The sequence below is a fragment of the Saitoella complicata genome, assembly GCF_001661265.1.
Source record: "Saitoella complicata NRRL Y-17804 unplaced genomic scaffold SAICOscaffold_1, whole genome shotgun sequence".
Taxonomy (NCBI): domain Eukaryota; kingdom Fungi; phylum Ascomycota; class Saitoellomycetes; order Saitoellales; family Saitoellaceae; genus Saitoella; species Saitoella complicata.
Genome location: NW_017566992.1, coordinates 821,766 through 840,806, shown reverse-complemented (window position 1 = coordinate 840,806; position 19,041 = coordinate 821,766). Strand labels below are relative to the sequence as shown.

Genomic DNA, 19,041 nt, shown 5'->3' with positions numbered 1-19,041 from the left:
CGATATTCATAGTTAAAGTAGAGTTTGAGATCTAGCAAAAAGTTTATTGCGTTTGGAAGTGTCCTAATCCCTTCGCATGAATCTGGAGATAAAACTCTTTGTCGCTGAAAACCTCGAAACGGGATCTCTAGCCTTCTTTGAAGTGTAGTCACGAACCTTCTCCTTCACGGTCTGTGACTTCTCGTCCTTCTCGTTTATGAGGTCGTCAAGACCGAAATTGAAGTCCAGCATCGGACCAGCCATGGGTGCTTCAATGGATTTTTCACGCGTAATGGACTTGCCATCGTCTATGCTGTCACGCATATCGAGTACGGGAACAACCTTCTCGCTGCTCTCCACAAAGCCACCCCTCTCTTCACTCCCCTTCCTTCCTGCTACTACGAGGCCATAGAACATCGCCGCCAACATCATTGCGGAATAGATGCCTACAAGAACACCAGACACCTTTGCCTCAAAGTTAATGGATTTCTCCCATTTGTCAGCCAGGTCTTCCAACACAGTTGACATCTTGTCAGCAAGCTGATCTGTGGAATCTGTCAATAATGTCTGTGCGGAAGACCCCAGCAGTGACGATGATGATGACTTGGTGGAGTTTGTCGTGCTATTCGTAGCTGTCTTCGAGTTACCGCTGGTCGTGGAGTTACTCGTACTGTTGGTAGAACTCAACGCAAACAGATCCGTCGGCACAGTCGGAAAGGTGACATGAGCATTATCGTGGATCCATGTCAGCGCAGTCTGGATACCCGCAACCTTCACCAGAACGAGGCAGTTAATGACACCCTCGATCGGGTCGTACAATATTGTACCACCGAAAGTGTCGTTGAGGACCGTTGTCAACTCGTCGACGAAGGTGTTCAGGGTGTCATTCATGGCGGTCGTGGATGTCTCCACCCATCCGAAGAGTTTGTCGTTCAAATCTGTCTGGGTTGAGTTGATTTGCGCGTTCGTAGAGTTTGCCCAGGTCTCGGAGCTATTGAGCAACTTCTGCTCTATCAATGTCTGAAACCCATTGATATCTGCGGCGAGTTCAGGCGCACCCTTCCGAATGGCGTCGACAACGGTAGCCTGGAGGGCACAAACAAGGAGTCCAGCAAGCCCAAATGCCAAGAGAAAGAGCATGGGCGGATGTGTGATGTACGACACGAACCACCTTGCCATGTTCTTGTTCTTCTGCGTTGCGAACATGGTCGCGAAATACCCACCAAGCAAAGCCTGGTACGGGTGTGACGCCGTCAAAACCATATCGATAGGGTCCGTCGGCTGATTCATCTGGAGAGCCCTCGCTGCCACAAACGACTCCATTCTCAACTTCCTCCACCCCCAAAACTCGGAGAATGCGGATGGCATGATCATGAGGAGTGACAAAACGAGAATAATGGCGATAATGGTGTTGACCGCTTTCTTCACCGCTTCAGCCAAATTCTCAAAGAAAGAATCAATATCCGAGTTATCGGAACAGAAAGTCAGTGTTTCGGCGGCGGGAACGCTCATGAGTGAGCGGTTGAAGGTGAAGTTCCCGAGTTCGTTGCTTATTAAAGTTTTCAAGGCCTCGAAGGGGATTTTGATGACTTCGTCGGTTTTGTTCTTGACTTCTTCGAGGCTGGGGATGGAGGAGTTAAGTTTTTGGAGCTCGGTGTCGTAGGCGGAGGGGATGGAGAGGTTCTTTAGCTCTGATAACTCGGGGATATCAACGGTCGGTATGTCGACGCTGATGTCGAAGAAATTGAGCGCCGTCTCGATCCTGCTGGCGATACCGTTCAGGTCATCGTTCAGACCATCGACAGTAGAGTCAATCCCACTTTCGATGGTTGCGAGCGTACTGTTCAGCCAATCACCGATATCCTCAGCAGCACTGATAGCCGAACTCAAACTTCCCCCCACCGCCATCTCAAGCAGACAAAAATACGTCCCCTTGTACAAATTCACAATAAACAACAACGTCTCCTCCACCCCCGTAATCATCAACTGCAACCCACTCTCCAACCCCCCAACTGCACTCTCAATCGCACTTGCAGTCAACTCATTCACCCCATCCGCCATGTAATGTGGTAATGAAGCCAAGACAGACGCTCCAGCCTCTACGCCGGAACATGCTGAGAGTGCTTGGGCTTTTGCTACGGCGAGGTCGGAGGAGAGGGATTTGGAGGCGATGTAGAGGCGGACGAAGACAAGAAAGAGGAGGACCGTCCAGCGGTTTAGCCAGGATTGTGATAGGCGGCCCCAGAGACCACTGTAATGCACATGTTAGAGTCGGCATAAGTAGAACAGGGAGGAATACGTACATATATGGTGCTGGTGCGTTCACAGGCGCTGCAGCATTTGGAGAAAATGGAGGAATAGCACCACCGTTGCTCTGAAGGGTGATCGGAACCGAAGGAAAAGCAGAGAGCCTGTATGCAGCTGCCGGCAGCTGCTGTTGTTGCTCCGGAAAAGATGACCAAGGTGAATATACCGCCTGCGGCATTTCAAAAAACAGTGAAGGAAAACGAGGGTGAGGAATGATGTTGTGGAGAAGAGTAATCCTCTGGGACCACGAGGAGATAGGATATCATTCTACAGGTAGGCGCTTGTCAGATTGCGTTGTTCTTCAATCCCGTGAAACGAACAAGGGAAGATGGGTGGAGGTGAGTGTGTGAACAAAGGACCGTAACTGGACTCAAGCAGCCACTGCGCAGGGTTGACGGGTCTGTGCATAAAAGACTGTAGGGTTATGAGGACAAGATAGCATTGATATTTGGACAAAGAGATCACTTCACATTTCCTATGACCTTTCCGTTCTCTGACTGCAATTGGTGTCGAGGTTGAGGTTCCGTGCGCTGCTGCGGTGCGATGCATGGGGAACATCATACGCGACGAACCTCCTCTTAAGAAGGGAACCGCGATTTTCCTCGATCAATCGAGCTGAGCTGTAAGAGCTCAGATATTCCCGGCTCTCTTCCTAGGAATCAAAGTTACTGTCCCTCACCGCCAACATGCCGGCCCCCAACAAGAATGGCAAGAAGAGAGATATCGACTTCTCGTCCTCAGACTCCTCAGATCTCTCCGAAGTCGACCCAGATGCCATGGATATTGACGTCGAAGACGAAGCCCCAGAACCAGTATTCGCAGCACCAAAACCCACACCAAAAATCAAGCTCAAACTCGGACCCAGACCACCAACAATCGAGTCGACGCCAACACCAAAGGCACCTCCGAAGCCACGGCGTCAGAGAGTAGTGGAGAGCGAGGATGAAGAAGAGGAGGATGTGGACGATATCCTGGATGAGTTGGAGAACGACGTGGAGGATGAGGAGCCAGAGGAGGACCTGAGCGACATCGAAGACGAAGAAGATTTTCTCGAAGACGAGGAACTCGAGGCCGGCGGTGTATCACGGATGAGCACTCCCGACCCAACAAAACTCACAGCCCGACAACGCGCCAAACTGGAAGACATCCACATCGGTGCCGTCGGCGGCTACATGGAACTCTCCAACGAAGTTCAGAAAAAGAAACACCTCTCCGCCGCGGAGCTCGCACTCAAACGCAGCGAAATGGCACGTCGAAGGAAAAACCAGTCGGAGAAGAAACTGGAAGAGGAAAAGCAAGAGACGATCAACAAACTCCTAACAAAAGGCGCAAAGAGTACGCGCGGAATGAAAAAAGCCGTCCGAGACGAAGAGAACCCCGACGGTGAGGCCATCATTAAAGAATCCGCCCCACCGCCTCCACCCACCAAAACTCGCTGGGTTGACACGAAAGATCGGACAGTTCTGGCGGTACCGGAAGCGTGGATGGGGACGGAGTATGCCGAGGTGTTTGAGAGGAAGGTTGGGGTACCGCCGGGGCCGAGGGATGCATGTTCGAATTGCCAGGCGGAGGAGGGGAAGTATAAGGTTCTGAAGAAGGAGGGACAGCGGGCGTGTAGTATTGTGTGCTTGAAAGCTATTGAGGCGGCGTGAGCGAAATAACTTGCCAGGAATCACGGTCATTTACATCACGGAATTGAAGACGAAATGGGCAGGATATGGGGAGGACATGGGGAGATATCACTGCGCGTCGGGAGGCCATGTCGACTTTCGCCTGGTGCGGACACAGCATACCTTCGCTTGTGAATCTGAATGAAGAGACCATTGCAGTCGTCCAATACAAATTCAATTGCCATCCATTCATCATGCCCATTCTTCACTTGGAATTTTCTCACAATCGCTGCACCCAAACGAGAACCCTGCATTCGGCCGATGCGACTTGACGTCCTCCCTCGAAGAATCTAAATTCCACGACGCAAACAACATCGGCAATTGTAACGATGCCAACAAGCCGGTCACCAACCCGAATGTCACGGTCACCATCTCCTCGACGCCGAAGCCGTTCGCGCTCTCGAGCACGGTCAAACAATCGCAGTATGTCGCGGTCGCGATCACGGTCGCGGTCGACAAGGTCGTACAGCACCTACAGCCGCTCTCGCTCCAGAACCCGAAGCAGGACACGAAGCCTCTCACCACCCCCCAGGATCTCCACCCCAAAGGTCCGTCCTGACTCCACCCCATATCAGGCATACTAACCCAAGACACAGATCATCGTCGAACGCCTAACGAAAAACCTAACCCCCGCCCACCTCCGCGAAATATTCACCCCTTACGGCAAAATCACCCACCTCGACCTCCCCATGAATCGGAAACTGAACGTGAATCGTGGCGTGGCGTATATTACTTTCTCTTCTGTACAGGAAGCGGAGAGGGCCGTTGAGTGTATGCACGAGGCGGAGGTTGACGGGGGAGTTGTGAGTGTGAGTAAGCTGGAGAGTAGGCTGAGGCGGGAACGGAGTAGGAGTTTTAGTCCGGGGCGTGGGCCGAGGGGTGGGGTTGGGTATGGGAGGGGAAGAGGACGGGGTGGGGGGCCTGGCAGGAGAGGAGGTGATTCATATCGACCGAGTGCGCGATCAAGGAGTCGGAGTCCCTATAGAGCTGGCGGTGGTGGTTATGGACGGAGACGCTCCCCGAGTTATTCGAGTTATGGTGGGTCAAGGAGCCGGAGTCGGAGTAGGAGTTATACGCCAAAATCAAGGTCACGAGGGAGGGGGAAGAGTTATACCAGGAGTCCTTCGAGAAGTGTGTCACGGTCACGGTCACGGTCGAGATCGAGATCTAGGTCGCGAAGATGAGGACAGGAGCACAGCAGGTCTCTTAGCAGGTCACGGTCCCCAGTACGCCGTCGAAGCCGTAGTGTCCGTAAATGACCAAAACCAAATAAACCACATTGGTATCTCCCTACGCTACTACTCCCAAGATCAAAGAGTGTTTCACTTCATCCCACACCACGGCCTCCCATCCGCAACCTGCCACCGACACAACGCCGGCTCCAAGCCCAAGGCAATAACCCCCGCCAAACAAACCCCCATACTGTCTGCCACACCCACGGCCGCCATACTAAACTCCCTGTCCTCCTTCCTAACATTATCGCTAACCTCATGAAACGCATTAACATATACCAATCCCCCAAGTACCCCTTCTATGAAGGTAATCCCAAAGATCCAGTATACGGATGGGAGGAAGTAAAAGAGTGATTGTAGCGCGAGGAAGACGAAGAGGGTGAATTGGAGGAGGGAGGGGGCGTAGAGGTTGTGCAGACGATAGAGGGGGGTTGAGGAGCGGGAGAGGAAGACGCCGAGTTGGTAGATTGTTGCGTAGGTTGGGTAGGCGTCGCGGATTCTGTGGAAGGGGGTTTCTTCTAAGGGGAAGAGGAGGGTGGGTGCGCTGCGATAATCAATCAGTACCCTTTCAAAAAGAAGAGGAAAGAAGGGAGGAAGGAGGGGGGGTACGTACACTCCCTGGTTGATGAGGTATTCTGCGACGTAGACGATGAAGAGGGGGAGCATGTATGGCATGAACAACGCCTTGCTCTTGTGGAAGCGTTGCTTCATCCCGTCGACCCAGGTGCCATCCTTCGCAACTGGCGAAGTGTAGAACTCTGGTGCGGGGACAACACGACCGTCCTCATCCTCTGCAATCGGGGCATACTGTGCGTGAGAAGGCGGGTGTCCATCTCCAGTCGGCGAAGGCAGGATGAAGAAGTATGCAATCGCCAAAATGAACGGGAGGAACGACAACAGGTTGAGCGTTGTGGGAACGGACCAACCGATATAGGTCGTGAACGCAAGATATGAGAACCCACCAAGAAGCCCCGCTCCACCCGTCCCAGACGAAAAGAACGCAAGCGACAACGTCGGATGAAAATGCGTCAACTGCAAAAACCTATATGCCATCACCCAAGTCAACACACCGCCTCGTGTTCGAATTTGCGGGTGTGTGAAACATACGTAATCTCCCCAATCCCCGAACTCAAACTCGCCAACACGATCCCAAACAACCTCAACGGGACATTCGTCTCTGCACCCCACGCCACGACTTGCATACCGACAAACGAGAGTGCGACGCAGATGACTATGCGGACGGGGTAGGGAACGAGGTGGAAGAAGTAGGGTGCGGCGAGTTTGACGGCGAAAGACGGCAGTGTATCTGCCAACAACACCACACCCTTGGGTATTAGAGGACCGACGAGGTCAAGGGCTGCCTATTGTCCGGATTTCCATTATTACACTGTGAATATGGAGTGCGATAAATGCGTGCTGCATACACTCAGGATAATCACGAAGAGGACATTGTTGATGAGTCCGAAGAGGAAGAAGGAGATGAGCGTTCGTGGTGGGGCTTCATTGAGAAATGAGAACAGATGTCGTCGTTGACCATTGCGGTGTGTTGATGGAGCGGGGAGGGCCATTTGCTCTGTGATCTACGGGTTGGAGTGGAGTTGCGGTTATCCACACCGACGCAGCCTCGGTGCACGATAAAGCCGGTCATGGGTATACATGAGATGAAGCCATCTGTCGTTTTGAACATTATTACAATTCTCACTGTCTCTTCACGACCTCGATTCGACACGCCCACCGACGTCACAGCGAGCGGGTGCAACGGGCAACTTTGTTAAACATAGCGAAGGACGACGTTTATGACAGTGTTCCCGTTTTTATTCCCTCCCTCTCCCTTCCCCTCCATGATCAACTGGAGAACATCATGACTCTGTTCGACCGTCTCATCCCCGTTCCCATCCCGACGTCCACTCATACGAAGGGTTCTCGAAGGTGCGTCCACTGTGACATGTCGTGAAGAGGGATAGAGGCTGATGACAAGCCAGCGAGAAACCAAAGAGTAAACCGCCGAAAACTCGATATGCACACACCTTCCGAGATCGTATCCCCTTCATCAAGTCCCTTCCAGACTTCAGCGGTCCTTACAAGGTGACAGTCCTGGATTCATCGTCACACGACACTATGTACTGACCAAGTCACAGGTCGGCATGCTAGACCTAGAAATCCCCGTACCGAAACGCCAATTCACGAAGAGGCAAGACAAATTCGGTAACTGCGCCATGGAACTCGAAACAGTCCTCTACACAATCTACTACCCAGCCTCCACAACAGCAGGATGCGGCCCGCCACCCGGCGGGAAAAAACGGTGGAGTCGGCCGACGTGGTTGAGTAGGGATAGGGGACAAACGAGTGTTGGGTACGGTCATTTCTCGAAATTGTCACCGGTGTTTACGTGGGCTTTCTTTATGGGGACGGTGGGGCTGACGAAGGTTCCCGCATGGAGGAATGCGCCCCTCGCACAACACTGGCCACCCGAACAAAATTCGAGGCAAGATCCGAAGGCGAAGATGAGTGAGGGGGAGGGGGAGGATAGGCTCCCGCTGTTGCCGTTGTTGTTTTTCTCGCATGGGTTGGGTGGGACGAGGACGGTTTATTCGACTATTTGTGGGGAGTTTGCGAGTTATGGGTTTGTTGTTGTTGCGGTTGAGCATCGTGATGGGTCTGGGCCGAGGACGGTGGTGAATCCGGTTCCGGGGAGTGGTGGAAAAGCAAGGGTTGTCGAATATCTCTACCCCGAGGATGGTCGAGACGATACTTCTCCGGATCAGAAGACAGACCACGAACTCAGGAATCAGCAGTTGAAAATGCGCATGGCCGAACTCGACGAAGTCTGGCACCAAATCAATCTCATCAACGAAGGCCACGGCGCCTCCCTCGCTGCCCGCAACGTCCGCATAAAGCCCAATACAGGCTCCTCCTCCCGCTCCACCCTCGACGTCGACTGGACCCGCTGGAAAAGCCGAATGCAGATTCGTAACGCGGTATGTATGGGACATAGTTTCGGTGGAGCGACGACAATTGCGTGTTTGAGGAATCCGGATATGGACTGGTCTAAGTATGGAATTATGTTGGATCCGTGGGGGGATGCGATTCCGATGGCGCCGAATCAGGCTGTTGAGACGTTGAATGCGGATGAGGAAGAACGACTCCGAACAGCGGAACGGATCTTTGACGATAACCACCCCGATGACTGCGAAGGCGAAGAAGAGAAACAAGGCGGCAAATCCCGCTTCCACAAAATCGACAAACCCGTCCTGACAATCCTATCCGAAGGCTTCCTCTACTGGGAAGAAAATTACCAAGCCGTCAGACGCGTCTGTCTCGAAGCCCGTTCCTGCAACAAACAATCCTACCTCCTCACCGTCCGCGGTTCTTTCCACCTAAACCAATCTGATTTCGGACTCCTCTACCCATGCCTCATGCACATCCTCTGCAAAGCCACGATCGACCCTCGTCGTGCATTGGATATCAACATCAACGCCTCCCTCGCATTCCTCAAACGCGTCATGCCACTCCGCGTCGCACGCTGGCTCCGCTCAGAAGAGGACTCAATCCTCGACACCCCCGTCGACGATACGTGGCGCAAGGCGAAAGAGGCGGCACAGAAGCGTATGCCACGCACCCCGAAGAATTTGTTTCCGGAGGAGGTTAATGAGATTTGGATGCATGTGAGGCCGGAGGGGGAGTGTGAGGGGGAGAGGGAGGAGTGGGAAGAGACGGAGGAGGTGGAAAGGGGGAGGAAGATGCATAAGAGGGAGGGGACGGTTGGAACGGATTGGAGTGCGGAGACGGCGTGATTTTGAACCTGATTTTGGACGGATATTGAACATTGGGACAAGTGGGTGGGAATCTGGCGTATCGTTAATTCTTATATTCGGGCTGGAAGTTATGTACGTAGGTAGGCAGGTATCTTGATAGTATGCATAATGACCTTGCTTTTGCTCCTCGACTGTGTGTTTCCTCTTCCAACGACTGGTGGACAATCGCGCTCCGGCCTTCTCTCCCGAATTGGCGCGAGCGCGATGTAACGTAGACTAAAAATCTCCCCACACGCGAGCGCACACGGGCAAATCGAACTTTATTTTTCAGTCGCGTCCGAGAGCTGTTTGCAAGACCGGTTATCATAAGCTTTGCGGCTTTGCCTCCTTCATCGCATTAGTTGATCTTCGTCGGTTTTCCCCGCGAAATTGGCGTCTCTCTGGTTTTTCGGACGTCAACTCCCCTCGGCTCCTGGGCTCTCACTGATCCGCCCAGTCCTTGCGACCTCCCTCACAGCTCAACACAGCATTCGCAAAATTTCCGGCGACGCAATGAACCCTCACATCGTCACCCCGCACTCCCACCCCGTCTTCAACCCCGACGACTTCACCCACATCACCGAGGGAAAAGCCACGATCCTCTTTCCCAAGGGCAACGAGGTCTTCTACAACCCCATTCAGCAATTCAACCGTGACTTGAGTATCACGGCGATCAAGGCATGGAGTGATGAGTGGATTGAGAAGAAGAAGGAGAAGCACGAGATTCAGAAAAGGAATAAGGAGAAGAGGGCTGCGAAGGAGGCTGAGGCGAAGACTGAGGATGCGGACATGAAGGAGGCAGTAGAGGTTAAGGAGACGGAGGAGGCGGGAGAGTACAACCCTAAGTTCACGATCTTGGAGGCTTTGTCTGCGTCTGGACTTCGTGCTCTTCGCTACGCGCACGAGATCCCGAACGTCCACTCCGTTACCGCCAACGACTTTTCCGCGGAGGCAGTCGAGTCTATTCGTCGTAACGCAGCACACAACAACCTTCTCGACATCGTCAAGCCTACTGAGGGAGACGCACGCGCCGCCATGTACTCCAACTCCAAGGCCTTCACCGTGATCGATTTGGACCCATATGGTACTGCTGCTCCTTTCATTGATGGTGCGGTGCAGAGTGTTCAGGATGATGGTTTGCTTTGTATCACATGTACGGACCTCGCTGTCCTCGCCGGTGGTGGATACCCGGAGAAATGTTACGCAAACTACGGCGGTATGCCCATTAAAGGAGTCTACACCCACGAAGCCGCCCTCCGTCTCGTTCTCAACACTGTCGCTATCAGTGCTGCCCGATACGGTCGCGCTATCGAGCCTTTGTTGAGTTTGTCGATTGATTTCTATATCAGGATGTTCATTCGTGTACGGACGAGTCCGGTTAATGTCAAGCATTTGCCGAGTCAGACGATGTTGACGTGGACTTGTTCCGGGTGTGGGTCGCATACCTCGCAACCCCTCGGACGTTCTAGTCCGGGGAAGACCGAGAAAGCGCCGCTGAAGCACCATGTTGCACAGGGTCCGAGTGTTGGGCCGAACTGTGAACACTGTGGGTTTAAGCAGCACCTCGGAGGACCGATGTGGAGTGGACCCCTCCATAACCCCGAGTTCGTGAAGAGGATGATTAAGATTGCGGAGAAGAGTGATGAGCGCGTTTATCACACCAAGAAGAGGATTATTGGTATGTGTACGGTTGCGTCTGAGGAGGTTGAGGCGCCGTTTTACATGACGCCGCAGATCTTGGCTAGTAAGGTGCATTCCGAGACGATTCCTTTGAAGATGGCCATCTCTGCGTTGTTGAATGCTGGGTATGAAGTTTCGAACTCGCATGCTCTGGGTGGGTCCTTCAAGACGAATGCCCCCTACTCGTTCTTGTGGGACATGATGCGTGCATGGATCAAGAAGCACCCGCTTAAGGGCGAACCCGGAGCGAACACCGTTGCGGCAGGGATCTTGGCGAGACGGGAGCCTAACGTCGAAATCGATTTTTCGCCGAACACGCAGGCGAGGATGGGAGGAAGGCGTGATGGGTTGGTGAGGTATCAGGAGAACCCCAGGGAGAATTGGGGACCTATGGCGAAGGCGGGTGCGGCGAAGGCGACTGGCGAGAAGAGGAAGAGAGATTCTAGCGATGAAGCGCAAAAGGAGGAGAAGACTGAGGAGGCGTGAAACGGTAGACCATGCCCCAAAGCAACCCTAATCTAGAAGGAGCATGAGACGAATAGTTGGCAAACAAGCATGAATCTAGCAATAGAAAAACGAGAAGAAATACACTTTCCACGACAAGCTCCCTTCGCCCGTTCATTTCGCAGTAACGTCAGTCACATCAGCCGATGCGGTCACCTGCATCCGGCACCTCCGCGCTCATCCCCCCGAGTTAATCCGACGAGACCATCGATGATTGAAAGTGCACCTCCAAGAACACAGCATATACCCCCAGAACCAAACAATCAGCAATGGCTCGTCCCAGTTATGTCGTCTCTATGGACTCGAGAGTATGCGTTTGTATGGTAGGGTTGCCAGCGAGGTATGTGGACCGTGGTGACGTCCCGTGGGTTGAACGGGTAGCTGATCTCGCCATGTCCACAGAGGAAAGACATATATTGCTCAGAAAAGTACGCTTGCGAGGTCGCTCTATCTTGCAAAGCTTGACTAACCAACGTACAGTCTGCCGATACCTGAAATGGCTGTCCATTCCAACAGAAGTGTTCAACGTCGGCACCTACCGCCGAACGCATCATGACGCACACCCAACAGCATCCTTCTTCGATCCGAAGAATTCAGCAGGAGAGAAAGCAAGACGAGAGGCCGCTATGGCTGCCGTTAAAGACATGGTCAACTGGTTCAACAAGGGCGGTGTGGTCGGTATCCTCGACGCTACCAACACCACCCGCGAGCGCCGGCAGTGGATTGCGAGATTATGTAAGCAGGCGAATGTTCAATTGATGTTTGTCGAGAGTGTTTGTGAGGATGAAGATCTGATTATGCAGAACATCATGGACGTCAAGCTGAGTTCTCCGGACTATTCCGGGCAGGATCCCGAAGAGGCGGCGAGGGATTTCAGAGAGAGGATCAAGATGTACGAGGCGGTTTATGAATCAATTGATGAGAAAGAGTTGACATATGTCAAATTGGTCAACGTTGGAAGTCAAGGTCAATGGAGTTTAACTTCTACCATCACTTCGGGATGCTAACACAAATGCATACAGTCGTCATCAACATGATCAAAGACTACCTCCAATCTCGGATTGTGTACTACCTCATGAACCTCCACATCAAACCTCGCAGTATCTACCTCTCCCGGCATGGCGAATCCCAGTTCAACCTCGAAGGCAAAATCGGCGGCGACGCACCCCTCTCTGAACGCGGCATGATCTACGCCCAGCGACTCCCTGACATCATTTCTTCCCAGATTCAGCCAGGCGAAAAACTAACAGTCTGGACGAGTACCTTGCGACGAACAATCCAAACTGCCGAAGGGCTCCCCTACCGGAAGCTCCAATGGAAAGCCCTTGACGAACTCGACGCAGGTGTGTGTGACGGCCTAACCTACGAAGAAATCGAAGATAAGTACCCCGAAGACTTCGCGGCCCGCGACGAGGACAAATACAACTACCGTTACCGCGGCGGCGAATCATACCGGGACGTCGTCGTCCGCCTCGAACCCGTCATGATGGAACTGGAGCGCCAAGAAAACGTCTTCATTGTTTGCCATCAAGCTATTCTTCGCTGCATCTATGGCTATTTCTTGAATATTCCGCAGGAGGAGTTGCCGTTTGTTGATATGCCGCTTCATACGGTAATTAAGTTGACGCCAAAGGCGTACAGGTGTGTTGAGGAGAGGATTTCGGCGAATATCCCAGCGGTATCGACGCATCGGGCAAAGGGGGCCCCGGCGACGTTTGATAAGCCTGCGGAATGTGAGGTGAAAGCGAACTAAGGTTCTCACTGTCTTTGGAATACACATATCAAATAATTTCTTCTCTTTCTGGGTTGCGGTTGATATTCTCTGGGCTTACAGTATGGTAAAGGTTACCTTCAATACACACTCTTTGTCGTTGGGGAGAGACAGCTGGGCCGACTCTCGTTTCCCTCTTGGAAAATCACTCTACGCTAATGGGACTAACGGAGCTAGGTAGGGAGCGTTTGTAGTATCGCCGGGCGGGTGGACAAGCAGTCTGATCTGTCTTCCGGTGGGTGGGTTTTTCCTGTGACTTCCCAAACCTGTGATTTGTTCCCCCTTACACTGTCGATCGGTGGTGGCTGGCCCAACACGTTACAGTATGCCTAGAGGACAGTAACCGCTCCGCAAGTCAACTGGTATGAAGTATCAGGACGAGCTGGATCGTACTTCACCGAAGCAATAAATATCCCTTCATACCTACTCATACAACTCCTGAAAAGCAAACAGAACGAAACGCCCTTTCAAACCGTCCCGCATGCCTTGCGGCGTATCTTACATACCTTATAAATCTTCTCTCCTCCCCACCCAGACTCCTCCTCAGTCATGAGACTTACTCATCCTCCCCCTCCCTCTTCGTAAAAACCAACCCAGCAAGTAACCCCGCCCTGCGCCGACTCATCAAATCCCCCTCCTGCATCAAATTCTTGCGTTCCCACGTATCACCCCTCTTATGATGTTTCCTTGGATCCTTCGCCTTGTCCTTATCCTCGAGGGTAGCAGTAATGAGTGGAGGCGGCGACGTACTCACGATTTCCGTTGGGAGGAAAGCCGGCGAAGGCGACGGACGCGATGATGCGAATGTCAGTGGTGCGTCATCATCTTCATCATTCGCCCCATGTCCATCCCCATTCAAAACCTCCACACTACCAGCTTTCCCCGCTGCAGCCTCACGACCATGAAGAGCACGCATCATCTTCCTTTCCAAACCCTCCTCAACCTGTTGACTCGTTCGCCTCCCCATCGGTACACCCCCTTCGACACCAACACCAGGATTCGGATCATCTTTGAGTATTTCGGCCAACCAATCCCTACACCGGGCAACTGCACCCCGGGCCTCGGGGAGAAAGGAGACCATTTGTAGTACACCATGACTAACACCCTTAATAAGACTCATCTCAACCCACTGCCTCTCATCCATCTCCTCTTGCTGTGAAGTCATTCCCAACCCCAACCCCTGCCTCCTCTGCCAAGCACTCCTCTTCGCCTCCCTTATCCTCCCCGCAAACAACACAGTATCATCAACAAACGGATCCTTCTCCCCACACATAAAATACGTCTTGGGGAATTTGGCCAACAACGAACTCGGCGCGACGATGGGGGAGAGGAAGTAGTCTGTGGTGAAGTCTGGCCGATTTTGGGGGCCGAGGTAGAGGATTGCCATTGCGCGCATCATTTCGGGGGTGATGATGCGGTCGTTGAAGAAACTTACGCGGGAGGTCATGGCGAGTTGTGTGCCCATCTTGCGCTGGACGGGACTTTTGGGGGGGACCAACTCCTTTTCCGCATGCGCACCCCGTTCTTCTTCCTCTTCCTCTTCGCGCTCCAACTCACTCTCCCGATCCGCTTCGACCTCCATGTCAAGAACGGATTTCCCCCTCCTCCCCTTCCCAAACCGCGATTTCGTCCTCATGATCCCCTTCGAATACACATCCCTCCCACTCTCCTGCCTCAACAACCTAACATCCTCATCACTCATCCAACTACTAATATTAAAATCCAGAAAAGGGTAAATCAACACCAACCCCCTCGGCATCTCCAACCCCGGGAACTCATGCATGCTCGTCAAGATCATGAGCGTGACTCCCGCCGCGAAATTCCCGCCTGCAGAATCCCCGATGATTGCGATTTTGGGTTTGGAGGTGCCGGAGAGTCCGATGTTGCGGCCTTTTGTGAGGAGGAGGGCGCGGTAGGTGTCGAAGCATTCGTCGAGGGCCCAGGGGTAGGGGTGTTCGGGTGCTTTGCCGTAGTCGACGCTCACGATCGGAACACCGAGTCTAGTCGCCCACGGAACGAGTGATTCTTCGTGGCATTGGGGGTTCATCGCCACGAAGCCTCCACCGGGGAAGTTGAGCACGAGAGAAGTCGCATTACGCAACTCAGCCGCCGTCCCGGCAAAATAGAGATGAACCCGGATCGGAGTCGTATACGCCGACCCCCGCGGTCTCTTAATCACAAACTGCGTCTGCATCCTCAACCGCGGCCTCCTCAACCCCGATATCGCATGTAAATACGGATTAAGCTGTTTTTCCCAACTCACCCTCAAATGCTCCACCGTAATCATCGCCCTAATTTTTCTGACTTTTTCGTCGGCTTGATCTGCGAAGATGAGGTAGTAGGCGCTGAAGATGAGACTTGCTATATCGCGGAGCCATTCTGGGTTTAGTTTTGCGGCTGTCCAGAAGCCTGCGTCGAGGGCTGTTGTGAGCCAGGTTGCGCGGTAGAAGGAGCGGGAGTACTGCGTGTCCATTACTATTAGCATTTATCCCGGGGAGAACGGAGAAAGGGGGAGTACCATTCTGGCCAAAGGCTCCGGCGCACCCAATCCCAACAACTTATCCAGATTCTTGAGAACGTACATCCCCGTCATCGTCAAACAAAACACATGCCAACTCGTAACCCTACCCCTGACCTCTCGCCGACCCAGCCATCGGAAGAAGCGTCGGAGGAGGGGTGGGCCGTTTGGGTGGCCTTTTCTCAGGAAGACGAGCCAGGAGAGGGCGACGAGGAGGACTTGGAGGCGTTTGAGGTCTGTTGAGGGACGGCCGAGGAGGTGGTCGATCATCTTGGGCGTTGTTCAATCTAGAGAAGGATGGTAGGATTCCTCATGGGGAAGAGGAGGAGGACGGTAGGATGCTCGTGTTTATATAGGGAGGGTGCCGAGCATGTGAAAGTGCGTCACCGGTACCGGCAGTCGAGCAACCCTTCTACCGGCTCTGCTCGCAGCTTCAATGATCATACAGAATGGGGATTCCTAAGTAATCTATACGACATCGTACTCGACCTCATCCCTATCCTCATGAATACTCGCACTCAAACTCACAGGAATGAACCTCTTCGGCAACTCGACCCGGTTGAACGTATTCTCAAACATCTTGATCAAATGTCCTACATCCAGATGTCTCGTCAATGCTTTCCTTGGCTGGCAGGAGATGCAGTGCTTGGCGTCGAGTTGAAGGTCGAGGGGGTCGGGAGAGTGGGCCCCGGGGGAGAGAGTGATCTTCATGGAGTACTCCTTCAGGTCGCCGAGGGAGTGAACAGGGGTGCGCTCGTACATCTCGAAGTTGATTTGAGTCAGGTAGTCGAGTTCGGGGATCTCGTTCCGTGCGATACGTGTCGGGATCTGGTTGTTGTTGAGCGTGGCGTAGATGATGTTGAGCAGAGTCCAGATATGAGATTCTGTACAGAGCATGTTAGTTTCTCTTCAAAAATTAAGAGCTCACACACTTTGTACCTTTCGTGACGTAAACAAACGCCTGTTCATGATCGCTCTTCTTCGCCTCCTGCAAATCACAGATGATCTGCTTCAACAACGGCATACTCGTCAACAACCCAATATCCAACTTTTCATCACCCGTAATCCCATACTCCTGCGGTGAGACATAGTCGAACAAGATCTTGCTCAAGCGGTAGAGCTCCCTCAGCCTCTTCAACCTCGGGTTCTCGTTTGTGCGTTCCTTGTCCACGGACTCCTTCTTCGCGTACCACCTATTACCCATCTCGGAGTTTTGTCGGGACGTGGTGGAGTCTGTGGAATCACCCAAACCGGAATCATCCTGCGGCAAAAATATGTTCTCTAAGAACGGACGGTTGTGAAGGGCATCGTACTTCATCGTATCGTACAACTCAGAGATCTTGCTAGGATCAACCTTATCCGTATCACAAAACTCCACAAACAACTTCTCCCATCGTTCGCGGAAGAGAGCGGGGTCTTCGGCACAGCACCACTTGTTCTGGAGTTTGAAGAGTTGCTCTTCGTTCATGCTCGCAAAGTTCTGGCGAAGGACTGCGCGGTGGAACTTCATGAGCTCGACGACTTGGGACATGACAACAGTGGGCTCAGGCACGTCCTTGGGCCACGCAAACTCGCCAACAGCATCCATACCGAGACGAAGAAGAGACTTGAGCTTCTTCTTGACCTTGTCCATCATATCCTTGGCCGCGTTCGAGTCATCCAACAGATCCTTTCTAACGGTAAGGAACCCCTCCTCAAGCTTCTCCTTCTCCAAAAACGCAGACGCAAAGATCTCAGCTGAAGTCGTGACACGCCTCTCCGACGAAGTATAAACCCTGACATCATCCAAGATCTTCTTGTTCATAAGAAGCATATCCTTCCTCATACTGTCTCCAAGCTCCTTCGATTGGTAAAGAGCCGAATGCGTAAACTCACCACCCCACTTCAAGATAAGCTGCAACTTCTCCAGATGCCCGTCTTCCTTGTTGTATGCAGGCTTAATTTGAACCTTGGTACCGGGTAAGTCCATCTTCTTCACGAGCGCATTGTGCAATAACTCCAACTTATCCATGTCCTCACTCTTCAACGCGATAGCCTCCTCAGTTGCAGCCAACACTGCCCTCAACTCATCAATGTTCCGGATAATGACCTCCTCCGTATGTCCGCGCATCAAGTTCACGAACGGCTGACTCTTGAACGAAAACTTAAACTTCTGCTTAGGAGTGCGATCCGCATGACGAAGAACGATGACGGTACTCTTGAGCCTCCATGCATTCTTCTCAGAGGGGACGGGGTTCAGAGCCTCATATATCGACGGAATCCTGTTCTTTCGCTTCTTGATCGCGAGCTGGAACATTTCGCGCAGTATTTTCGATGCTGAATCGTAGTATTCGTTGTTATCCTTCACGAAAGACCAGCCATTGACATCGATGACGTACGACTTGCCATCCGCACGCAACAAGTCGAATCCACAGACGTTCTGTTCGAATGCGGTAGCGATACGGGCAGCCATGCTTTTTTCCTCATCCGTAAGGTTAGTGACGAAACGGATCTCTTTGCCGTAGGTGTTACGACGGACCATTCCATCGACCACCGGACTCTTTCTCGTCTCAGCATGAGAGTAGGTAGGTCCGACGGTGTAAACCTTGACGTCTTCCGCATTATCCACATCCATAAACTTCTCGTAGATGAAGGATCCGTCCATGCGCGGTTTGTCAAGCGTCGGATCAAACTCCGAACTCTTATTCCCAATCTTCCGGAACAGACGACGACCACCACCACCCTTGCCCTTAGGGTAGTAGATATGAATGTTGTGATCCTCTCCGTTCACAGGCTTCTCCACATAAGGCTTCTTGATCGTCTTTCCATCGACGGAAAGTGTATCCTCATCAATCATCTCCACAACACTATCCTTCCTCTTTTCGATCTTGAAACCCAGGACTCGCTCAAGTTTGCCGGCGAGGGATTTCTCGATGCGCGGGCCTCCGTCGCGGTGAGCTTCGACACGGTAGGGCGTGGGTACCTTTATGGCGTCAAGGACGGCGAGTACGAGGCGACGGTCCCAAAGAATTCGCTGAAGAGGAAGATCGTTGACGCAGAATGGCTTGCGGAGGTGAACGTACCGGATCGCTTTCTCCAAGGGGAATCCCGAGGAGAAGAACGAGATAAGAAAATCGCAGCCAGGCCAGTTCTCAACATCTGTGTCGGCATTAGATCAGCCACAACCTTATGTAACCCGGAAGAACGTGCATACCTTCATCAAGAATAACCTTATCACCAAATACCACAGTCTCAAACATACTCTCGGTCTCGCCCTCCTGAGGCTGCATCACCCTATTCAGGATATTCCTGCAAGGCTTACTGCGAGCCTTTGCATCCATCGCACAAACACCAATTATCCATTTCCGATTGCCTGGTGTAGAGCTCTGGGATGAAGTCGTGGAGATACGGGATGAGGCGAAGGTTGCTCCGGGCGTCGGGGTGCGGGAGGGAGAGGGAGTGGGGTTGGTAGTGGAAGGCTGGGATGAGGCAGCGGTTGACATGACGGTTTGGATCACTTGAGGCGACTGGTCTGATCCGTCTTCGTTTGCAATCTGGATTTTCGAGATATTATATTGGAGGTGTAGCCGAGCGTCGCGCCAGGGAC

General features: G+C 52.7%; 9 protein-coding genes across 9 annotated transcripts; 5 read left to right on the top strand and 4 right to left on the bottom strand.

The window, feature by feature from the left end:
- Positions 1-63: 63 nt before the first annotated feature.
- Positions 64-2,464, bottom strand: SAICODRAFT_22699 (uncharacterized protein; the record flags this gene model as incomplete). The annotated part of the gene is made up of 2 exons (XM_019166629.1): positions 64-2,230; positions 2,283-2,464. The coding sequence occupies 2 exons, from the start codon at positions 2,462-2,464 to the stop codon at positions 64-66; spliced, it is 2,349 nt and encodes a 782-aa protein (XP_019027429.1).
- Positions 2,465-2,854: 390 nt separating this feature from the next.
- Positions 2,855-3,992, top strand: SAICODRAFT_28528 (uncharacterized protein). Its single transcript, XM_019167162.1, has one exon. It carries the CDS (start codon positions 2,973-2,975, stop codon positions 3,936-3,938), a length of 966 nt encoding a protein of 321 aa, XP_019027428.1. The 5' UTR covers positions 2,855-2,972; the 3' UTR covers positions 3,939-3,992.
- A 243-nt stretch (positions 3,993-4,235) lies between these two features.
- SAICODRAFT_74744 (RNA-binding domain-containing protein) lies at positions 4,236-4,792 on the top strand (the record flags this gene model as incomplete). Its single annotated transcript, XM_019170947.1, has 2 exons — positions 4,236-4,504; positions 4,553-4,792. Coding segments are annotated over exons 1-2 (459 nt in total), but the record flags the coding sequence as incomplete, so codon positions are not given.
- A 486-nt stretch (positions 4,793-5,278) lies between these two features.
- On the bottom strand, positions 5,279-6,756 carry SAICODRAFT_22697 (batten's disease protein Cln3; the record flags this gene model as incomplete). Its single annotated transcript, XM_019166628.1, has 4 exons — positions 5,279-5,732; positions 5,802-6,220; positions 6,259-6,549; positions 6,613-6,756. The coding sequence occupies 4 exons, from the start codon at positions 6,754-6,756 to the stop codon at positions 5,279-5,281; spliced, it is 1,308 nt and encodes a 435-aa protein (XP_019027426.1).
- Positions 6,757-6,834: 78 nt separating this feature from the next.
- On the top strand, positions 6,835-9,077 carry SAICODRAFT_16327 (uncharacterized protein; the record flags this gene model as incomplete). The annotated part of the gene is made up of 4 exons (XM_019165641.1): positions 6,835-6,927; positions 6,975-7,117; positions 7,171-7,273; positions 7,327-9,077. The coding sequence occupies 4 exons, from the start codon at positions 6,835-6,837 to the stop codon at positions 8,980-8,982; spliced, it is 1,995 nt and encodes a 664-aa protein (XP_019027425.1). The 3' UTR covers positions 8,983-9,077.
- Positions 9,078-9,558: 481 nt separating this feature from the next.
- Positions 9,559-11,076, top strand: SAICODRAFT_38267 (N2,N2-dimethylguanosine tRNA methyltransferase; the record flags this gene model as incomplete). The annotated part of the gene is made up of 1 exon (XM_019168589.1): positions 9,559-11,076. A coding segment is annotated over one exon (1,518 nt), but the record flags the coding sequence as incomplete, so codon positions are not given.
- A 317-nt stretch (positions 11,077-11,393) lies between these two features.
- Positions 11,394-12,949, top strand: SAICODRAFT_74733 (bifunctional 6-phosphofructo-2-kinase/fructose-2,6-bisphosphate 2-phosphatase). Its single transcript, XM_019170946.1, has 4 exons — positions 11,394-11,506; positions 11,569-11,594; positions 11,647-12,132; positions 12,189-12,949. The coding sequence occupies exons 1-4, from the start codon at positions 11,436-11,438 to the stop codon at positions 12,917-12,919; spliced, it is 1,314 nt and encodes a 437-aa protein (XP_019027423.1). The 5' UTR covers positions 11,394-11,435; the 3' UTR covers positions 12,920-12,949.
- Positions 12,950-13,937: 988 nt separating this feature from the next.
- On the bottom strand, positions 13,938-15,725 carry SAICODRAFT_44423 (alpha/beta-hydrolase; the record flags this gene model as incomplete). Its single annotated transcript, XM_019168780.1, has 2 exons — positions 13,938-15,398; positions 15,456-15,725. Coding segments are annotated over 2 exons (1,731 nt in total), but the record flags the coding sequence as incomplete, so codon positions are not given.
- SAICODRAFT_87005 (inositol hexakisphosphate kinase/inositol pyrophosphate synthase) lies at positions 15,456-18,894 on the bottom strand. The gene is made up of 3 exons (XM_019171464.1): positions 18,649-18,894; positions 16,395-18,593; positions 15,456-16,339 (listed from the first exon to the last, which is right to left on the bottom strand). Exons 1-3 carry the CDS (start codon positions 18,773-18,775, stop codon positions 15,924-15,926), a joined length of 2,742 nt encoding a protein of 913 aa, XP_019027421.1. The 5' UTR covers positions 18,776-18,894; the 3' UTR covers positions 15,456-15,923.
- Between the last annotated feature and the right edge of the window lie 147 nt (positions 18,895-19,041).